The sequence below is a fragment of the Leptonychotes weddellii genome, chromosome 5, assembly GCF_054177405.1.
Source record: "Leptonychotes weddellii isolate Sample4059 chromosome 5, ASM5417740v2, whole genome shotgun sequence".
NCBI classification, from domain to species: Eukaryota; Metazoa; Chordata; class Mammalia; order Carnivora; family Phocidae; genus Leptonychotes; species Leptonychotes weddellii.
The window spans coordinates 20,352,121-20,361,011 of NC_138373.1; the positions used below are offsets into that span (position 1 = coordinate 20,352,121).

An 8,891-nucleotide genomic window follows, 5' to 3' on the forward strand; every position below is an offset into this window, starting at 1 on the left:
AAAAAAAAATTTAAACAGAGAGCTACCACCAGACCCAGCACTACCACCCCGGGGTACACACCCAAGGGAAATGAAAACATACGTACACAAAATATGTATACACTAATGTTCACAGTGGCATTTTCATAGTAGCCCCAAAGTAGAAAACCCCTAGTTCTATCAACTGATGAAAAGATTAACAAGATGTGGTATATCCCTAGAAGGGAATATTTTTTGGCAATAGAACGGAATGAATACTGAAAGGATGCAGACTACACGTGGATGCACTTTGAAGGCATGAGGTCAAATGAAAGAAGCCTAACACATTCGTTCACATATTGTATGATTCCACTTACAGGACATGTCCAAAGAGGCAAGTCTACAGAAACAGAGAGTAGACTAGGAGTTGTATGGGGCTCGGGGCGGGGTTGGGGTAAAGGCATAATTTTGCGGGGGGAGTTCTTTTTTGGAGGATGAGGAAATATTCTAAAATTGATTATGGTGATGGTTGCACAACTCTGAGTATATGAAAAACCATCGAATTATGTGCTTTAAATAGGTGAATCGTACAGTATATGAATAATATCTCAATAAAGCTGTTGACATTGATGTGCCTGAATGCCACAGGATGGATCCTCCAGCACGGGGCCGCTGGTCGACCCCTTCCAGGCAGCCCTGGCCCCAAGAAGGGGTCTGTAGGGTACTGGATGAGGAGGCCAGGGTTCTCCGAAGGGCGGTAGCATAGGAAGCCCCAGGGGCAACACCTCCCTCTGTGCTTCAGTTTACCTTCTACTTACCCCTTGTGGAGCTTTGTCACACAGTATGGGGGTGTCACAAGCAAACACACACAGGGCAAGTCAACATAAATCAGGAGTCAGGCTGGGAGGGACTATGGCAACCCAGGGGAGTACATGGTCCCCCAAAGAGGCAGCCACACCCAGCTCTAGCCTGTTTCGGTGTTGCCCAGTGGACACTATCACCAGAGCTGGTTTTTAATGTGAAAGCTTCTGATTTTCTGGATGGAGGAAAGGATGACAAGGAGAGAAGATGTGCAGAATCCCTGAATCCTCACTCGGGGCGGGGGTGGGTGGATGTCTGGACACCTACCAGCGGGGCCATCCATTCGAAGAGGTTGACACTCTCCCCATCATTGATATAGTATGCCTGGCCACTCTGAGGGGACACACAGGGAGGGGGACAGTGAGGCATCTGCTCCCCAGCCTGACCCCACCCTTTCAGATGGCTCAGCAGCTGCCCCGATCTCCCCAATTCTCCTGAGCAGCCACTGAGGAGTCATGGCCATTCCCCAGCCCTGGGGACAGACCTGGGCAATTCCCTTTGAATTCTGAGGCTGCCACCCTGACTGGCTGTGTGACCTCAATAGAGTCACTTAACCTTTCTGTACCTCAGTTCCTTCATCTGAGAAATGGGAAGAAAATAACAGGATCTCCCTCTTGGGCTATTGTGAAGATTACACGGGATGGTGTATATAAAATGCTTAGCATTCGGTGACCATGACTTCAGGACCAACAACACCTACATCACAGGGTCACTGCAAGGAGCTAATGATGCTCTATAAAGAGCCCCTTACCCCGAGCTTCCCTGAGCCTACAGTCCCACCGACCATCTTGAGTTGGGCTGAAATGTATGTGAGCCAGGAGTCCCCTAGGGATGGGGTACCCTGCCCGTAGCCAGCTGGGGGGGAAGGTGGGGACAGCACTGCAGGAGACTCACGGCCACGTAGCTCTTGGCCGCGGTGAGGGCCTCAGCCGCCAGCACGTGTGCCTGCACCAGATTGTGCACGTGGACCCAGTTCATCCGTGTCCTGCGGTCCCCAAATCGGAACATGAATAGCCTCTTCTTGATGTGGCTCTGGATGGGGTGATAAACACAGACTCAAGTCTGGAGTGGCTTTGAATACCATTTATATGATGATGGCTCCCACATTTCTAGCTCCAGGCCAGACCCCTTTGCCCCAGACCCATGTCCCGATGTCTCCATGTGGTGGTCACTTGTCCGTGTCCTGGAGCGAGCGCCTGACCTTCCAGCTCCTGGTCAAGCCCCCCCCCCCAACCCCATCTCACTAGACAGCACTCTGCGGCTCAGGCTGAAACCCTGGGGCGTCCGTTGGCCTTCCCTTCTCTCCATTCCACGCCCAACTCATCTGCAAATCCAGTTGGCTCAACACTCTATCCAGAATCCCCCTGCTTCTCACCGCCCCAACTGCTGCCCCTCTTTTCTGCCTGGAGACCGAAAGAGCCTCCGAACTGGTCCCCACTTCCATCCACGGTCCCTGCAGTTGTTCTCCACACAGCCAGGGGGATCCCCCTGAATCTTAGATCCTGTGTGTTCCTGCTCAGAACCTTCCGGACGCCCACGCTGCCAAAAGAAGTCTTGACAACGGCCGAGGGGGCCCTTCTGCTCTGGCCCAGCTACCCTCCGACTGTCTGCTACAAACTCCCTTGCCCACTCAGCTCCAGCCACACGGGCTCCCCGCGGCATGTGCGGCAGGCTCCCATCTCGGGGCTTCGGACTTCCCTCTGCCTGGAAGGCTGTCCCTCCAACCTGGTGTGATGCACCCTGCCACCTGCTTGATGAGGCTCCCCGGCTGCCCGGGCGCCCAGCTCCCACACCCTGCTCCCCCTTTCCGTCATTTTTCCAACGCACCTTGCACCTTCAAACACCCCTTATCATGTATCATGTTTATTACCCATCTCCTGGGAGAATACAAGCCCCACAAGGGCAGGAATCCTCTGTTCTGCTCACTAATCTGTCGCAAAGCCCCGAGCAGCGCCCTTTCTCGTTCCCGGGTTTGTACCCAAGCTGCCTGCCCCGTTTGGACCACCTTCCCTCTCCCACCCCATTTCCTTGGTTCACTCTTTCTTCCCTTTCCAAACAGCACAGGCATCATCCTGGACCTCCCCTGCCAGGCTCCCTCTGCTGTGCTCCCGTATTCTCATTCTTCCCTCCATGTAGCCCTGGCCACACTGGTTCTGTGACGGTGCCTCCTGTCTCCCGACCAGGCTGTGAGCAATCTGAGGACAAGGCCTCCAGTCCCTCGTAGCTCTGTCGCTGGCACCTGACTCTCCCTGGAGAGGGGCTTCCTATTTGAAGACCCTTGTGCTGGCAGCACGGGATGAGCCATCTGGCCACCAGGGAGCCCATATCTGAGGAGGGACAACGGCCTCCCTCTGCCTCTTTGGGGTCATAGCTCCGGGACTCCCCGACCTGTGCCTAACCCTGGCAGGCACACACTGAGACCTTTGTTCCTGGTGGGTCTGCTAGGGGTAGGGACAGCTCCCAGAACTAAGAGCCCCAGGCTCAGGACGTTGCCCCAAGACCAACACAGTGACTGTGGACTGGAAGGGCCCCAATCCATGCACACAGCAGCCAGATTCATCCTGAGTCTCAGGGCCGGGGCTGGGCTGACATACCGCTACGCGGGGCAGGTGCCTCTGCTCTTCAGGGCCATAGATCCCTGGGGGCCGGAGCACACACGTCCGCAGAGTGCCTCCTCCTAGGACACAAGGAGGGTGGTCAGGGACCCGGGGAGGGGTGGCCCAGCAGGGAGAGACACACAGAAATGCTGTCCACACCTTCTGATCCTTGCCTGGACAGGTTAGCAGGGAAGACAGGCCCTTGGGGTTTCCTTATTCAAGTACTCTCAATCTGTTAGTCATTTAACAAACAACATTCGGAGGTTGCCTGACCTCTACCCCCAGCACTGGGCCCCGGGAATCCAAGGATAACCAAGAGGAGAATCCAAGGATAACCAAGAAATGGTCCCTGCCCTCATGACACTCACAGGCCAGTAACCAGAGGTAAGACCTGGATGCAGATATGTACGCGGCCCATGAGTTTACCCGGCACTCGATAGATGTAATTTCCTTTGACTCCCCTGACAGTCAACTGCACCCATTTTACAGTGTACAGCATCTTCCTTTGGGGGCCCCTCCCCCTCTGCACAAAGTCTTAGGGGGCTGTCAGTCTGGATGTGCCAGATGCCTCACTCTCCCCTGAGGTGGTGGCCATGGGACTCAAGCTGGGTCCATGACATATTCTCACCCAAGAACGTGACTCTCAGCATCACCGACACCAGGATCTAAAATCCTATGAATGGGTTCACCCTGAAGAGACTGGTCACCAGCTCCTGCCACCCAGTCCCTGGAGCTTCCCCAACCCTATCCTTTCCAAGCCCTGGTAGTCATTTTTCTGGAAATATATTTTCCAGAAACGATCCCACATCCTTCCACTATAAGTTCCTGTCCCCGGCAACTTAGCCAGGGCCGGTGTCTTGGGTCATAGCCAAACACCCTGACTGCTTCCCCGCCAATATCCTCACTTTACCATGAGGCCAGTAGAGTGGGTTGAGTGGTGGCCCCCGAAAAGATATGTCCACATCCCACAACCTGTGGATATGACCGGATTTGGAAGAGTGTCTTTGCAGATGTAATTAAGGATCTCAAAATGAGATCATCTTGAATTATCCGGTGAGCCCCAAATCCAACGTGAGTCCTTATAAGGGACTCACAGAGAAGAGACACGTGGACCCCAAGGAATGAGTGGGGCCACCATAAACTGCTGAGACAAGGAGGTTCTCCCCTAGAGCCTTTGGTGGGAGTGCAGCCCAACTTGGTCTCAGACACCCGACTGTGAATTGTGAGAACCATGAGAGAACACATTTCAGTTTTAAGCCACCAAGTTTGCCGTCCATTGTCCCGTTTGTACTGAGCTGAGATTTGCAGTCTTGGGGCTCTGCTTCAGAGACCGGGGCCCTCCATGCTGGGTCAGAGGCAGAGTCTCAGGGACCAGCTTGTGTTAGCAGGGACTGGAAATCACCCAGGGTGACCATGGCTGGACTCCTGGAAGGCAGGTATCAGGTGAGCTTTTCTGTAAACAGCCTGCAGCTAATTTTAAACTCTGGGTCACCTGGGCATGGTGGGGGGGAGGTCTGATTGCAGTTGACATTGGCTGGCGGGGCGCTGGGCAGCTACGTCACAGAGGGGCGGAGCTCAGAGTATCCATGACTCCTGACCACGGAAAGCTGGGGATGCTCGTATAAATAATTCTTGGCCAAAGGATTAAGTGTCTGGTTAGCAGGCTGCTGGTCTAGCCAGAGAAGGCCCCAGGCAGAGAAAAGAAGTCAACCACCCAGGGTCAAACCCCTGGGAAAACACAGCTGGATGTGTGTTCCCACTGGGACCAGGGGTCGAGGCCTGATAGGTCCAGGGTGCCGGGGTAGGGTGGGGAGGATTTTACGGAAAAGAACCCATGCTCAATGGCCTGCTCAGCTGTGGCTACAGTGAAGCACGATGGTTCAGATCCAGGCTCCAGGCTCTGGTGTTAGACCCCCCTGGTGTGGGGGTGGGGGGTTCAAATCCCACCTCTGCCACCTAATAGCTATGTGACCTTAATGAAGTCAGTTCACCCCTTAGCCTCAGCCTCATCCCCCGTAAATCCATGGATTATAGTTGCAAGCATCCCTCGCTCTCCAAATCAATCTGGCTCCTCAGTTTGGAAAGCAGGGGATCCCTCAGGTTCTTAGCTCGCATGGATGCTGTAAAGAGTTACTGAGAAACTTGCATATAAAATTAGCATGTAGGGGCGCCTGGGTGGCTCAGTCGTTAAGCGTCTGCCTTCGGCTCAGGTTATGATCCCAGGGTCCTGGGATGGAGCCCCGCATCGGGCTCCCTGCTCGGCGGGAAGCCTGCTTCTCCCTCTCCCACTCCCCCTGCTTCTGTTCCCTCTCTCGCTGTCTCTCTCTGTCAAATAAATAAATAAAATCTTTAAAAAAAATAAATAAATAAAATAAAATTAGCATGTAAAACAGGGCCGGGCATATAGCAAGCGCTCGGTAAATGCAAACTGTCCATATTCTTTTTTCTTCCTTTTAAACAGGCAACTGCCTGTTATTATTTTATTCTCATAAAAGCTCTTCGAGGTAGGTTCTACTATCACCCGCATTTTGTTACAGATGAGGAACCTGAGGCATGGAAAAAAGGATACTGCCCAAGATCACATCACAAAGCTAAGAGGTGCTGGTGTCGGGATTTGAACTCACTTCAGTCTAAGCCAGTGTGTGGGAGCAGCTACTGTGTCATACTTACACCTGTCCATATTCTTTTTTTTTTTTTTAAGATTTATTTATTTGAGAGAGTGGAGAGATCCACTCCCACGTGGCAGAAAAAAGACCCACTTCTATCCAGTCTCTTGGTCCACTCAAGACCGTGAGCAACACGAGGACAGGGCAGAACTGCACCTGACTTTCTTGGGACCGTATCCCTAGTGGGTTCGGGCACACAGCAGGTGTTCAGAATTTGGAGTGATGAGGGATGAAGGCCCTGGGGAGCTGTCCTATTGAAGGAAGGTGAGCCTCAGAGACACAGAAGCTAAAAGCCGCACTCCCCCGTGCACTCTGGGGGCGGCAGCAGGGCCCCACGATACTCACCTGGGAGAGGTGTTCCGTTGGCCATGAGGGTCAACTGGTCAGCGATGGCTTTGGTTCGTGAGTAGTGGTCCACGTGCTGCCAGAGGAAGGGAGAAGGGAGCCACCAGGCAGGGGTCAGTGGCCCTGCTGGGGAAGCCTGCCCAGCCCACCCGGCACTGGGCCTGCCCCTCTGCTTCAGACGACACAGGGGTCAAATTCTGGGGGCCCCCCTGGGGCCCTGAGCCCCCGTGCTTTTCTTCCCCCCCCGGGGTGGGAGCGACAGGAGCAGAGTTCAGAGCAGTGACAACCAGGATCCCTCTACTCAGGGAGGCTCTTGCCGGCCCCCAGGGCTTGCTCTGGGATGCGGATGCCACACATGGGCTGGATGGACTATTTGCAGTTGGTTCTTTAGTGTCCGTGGCTTTTTCACATACATCATCTCATTTCCTGCTCGCCACACACCCACGGGGTGGAGTGGTCACGACCGGATGAAGAAATAGAGGCTCAGAGTAAAGTGACTTGTGCAGAGTCCCACAGGTAGAACATGGCCTGGCTGGCTCAAGGCCAGGTCTGTGTGATTGCAAACCCCCTGCTGGCATGACCAGCTGAAATAGGAGAAGGCTTGTGCTACTCAGTTTTGGGGACCCCTTCTTCATGGGGCTCACCCTGAGTCGTGAGGTTGACCCTGGTTTCCACCCATCCCTGCCCTGTGGGCTGTGGGTCCCGGGCCCAGTGGCCCCGCCCACCTCTCCTGGAAGCCACGTACCTTCTCCAGCGGGAAATATGGCACAGAGTCCTCATCACCCTGTTCTATGGGCTTCCCGCCGAACACGACATTGACCGTGCTGGTGTAGATGAGCCTTGGGACCCGCCGACGGACACAGACTGCAGTGACAGGGGCGCACACAGCAACACACACACACATGCACACACACACGCACACGCACACACGCACACACACACGGCCAACATGAGTGGGAGTTGGCTGAGGAGGTGCCCACTGGGACCCAGTCTTGGACACACATCCTGGCCCCTGGCCCAGAATCCAGAGATGCTCAGGAGGGGAGGAGGATGGCTCAATCCCTGCTCTGTGAGGCCGTGGGGGCCAGGCTGGCTCACTCCTCCCCAGTATGGCCCTGGGCCCTGAGCTACCTTGCAGGGGACCAGTCAGAAGAAAGTCTCACTCGATGGGGGCACAGAAGAAAAGACACTCTAGAATCAGAGAGAAAAACAGGATGTCGCATGCCCAGAGAACTCAGATGTGGGTCTTGTATTTCAGTGACTTTTCTAACCCTTAATCCCTGAAATGCAAACCCCGCGCTGCCTGTGTCCCCAGACAGGCTGTGGCCACGCTGACCCACCCCACGTGCGGGCCCGGGCAGGTCCGCAGCACAGTTAGGATGTGCTGCCCACAGGCCCTCCGCTGGGGTGGGCAGGGGGAGGGGAGGAGGGTCCCACCTCTCCTCCCCTCCCCTGTCCCCAGAGCTGGGCCTGTGGCAGGAAAGGGGACAGAAGCAGGAAACACACAGCAGGTCACACTGAGCTCTGAGTGCCTACCATTGATCACTACTTTGGTGCCTCCAACATTTATAGACTCAATCTGCTCTTTTTGCAGCTAAAAGACAAGAGGGAGGTGGGAAAGTGGTGGTGCTGCTCAGACCTCCTCGAGGAGGCCACTGAGGCCGTAAGGTGGGCTTAGGGTGGGGCCGGGCGGGGGCTGCAGGATGTCGGGCTCAGCCGCAGGGATCTGAGTGCAGGAGCCCTGGGCCCTGGTGCCCAGCTCTGCCATGGTCTCCCGGGGCGGCCCTCAGCTCCCTCGTCTGTGAAGTGACGGCAGACCCCCTCGGGTGGTCGGCAGGACTGAATACACCCGTGGCAGGACTGGGTACAGTGTGTGACACAGAAAAGGGACCCAAAATGTGTTGGATCATTTCCTCACTCTGGCAGTCTGGGTTTCCTTAGCCGTCGGACGGACAGGGTAACACTGTTCATGTTCTAGCGAGGTTCTGTCTACAGAGAGAGAGCTGCTTGTGTTTCCTGGGACAGGGAGAAGCCTTTACGTCTCACTTAATTCTCACAACCAACCCGGAGGTGGGTTCTGTGTCAATTTTAAACTATATTTATTCTCATTGCAGTTGTTTTTGTTTAATAGGTAATACAATTGCAAAGTTAAACATAACTCAAATAGGGGCGCCCGGGTGGCTCAGTCGGTTAGGCGACCGACTCTTCTTTTTTTTTTTAAAGATTTTATTTATTTGACAGAGAGAGACACAGCGAGAGAGAGAACACAAGCAGGGGGAGTGGGAGAGGGAGAAGCAGGCTTCCTGCCAAGCAGGGAGCCCGATGCAGGGTTTGACCCCAGGACCCTGGGATCATGACCTGAGCCGAAGGCAGACGCTTAACAACTGAGCCAACCAGGCGCCCCAAGGCGACCAACTCTTGATTTCAGCTCAGGTCATGATCTCAGGGTCGTGGGATCGAGCCC

At 54.7% G+C, this 8,891-nt stretch overlaps 1 protein-coding gene across 1 annotated transcript in view; it reads right to left on the reverse strand.

Moving 5' to 3' along the window:
• The window catches only part of SDR42E2 (short chain dehydrogenase/reductase family 42E, member 2), a 21,250-nt gene that overhangs the window by 7,816 nt on the left and 4,543 nt on the right, over positions 1-8,891 (reverse strand). Inside the window, exons 4-9 of the mRNA XM_081819871.1 lie at positions 7,964-8,021; positions 7,173-7,291; positions 6,428-6,503; positions 3,414-3,496; positions 1,714-1,851; positions 1,087-1,152 (exon numbers count right to left, since the gene is read on the reverse strand). Coding sequence (XP_081675997.1) covers positions 1,087-1,152; positions 1,714-1,851; positions 3,414-3,496; positions 6,428-6,503; positions 7,173-7,291; positions 7,964-8,021 — 540 coding nt within the window. The remainder of the gene's footprint in view (positions 1-1,086; positions 1,153-1,713; positions 1,852-3,413; positions 3,497-6,427; positions 6,504-7,172; positions 7,292-7,963; positions 8,022-8,891) is intronic.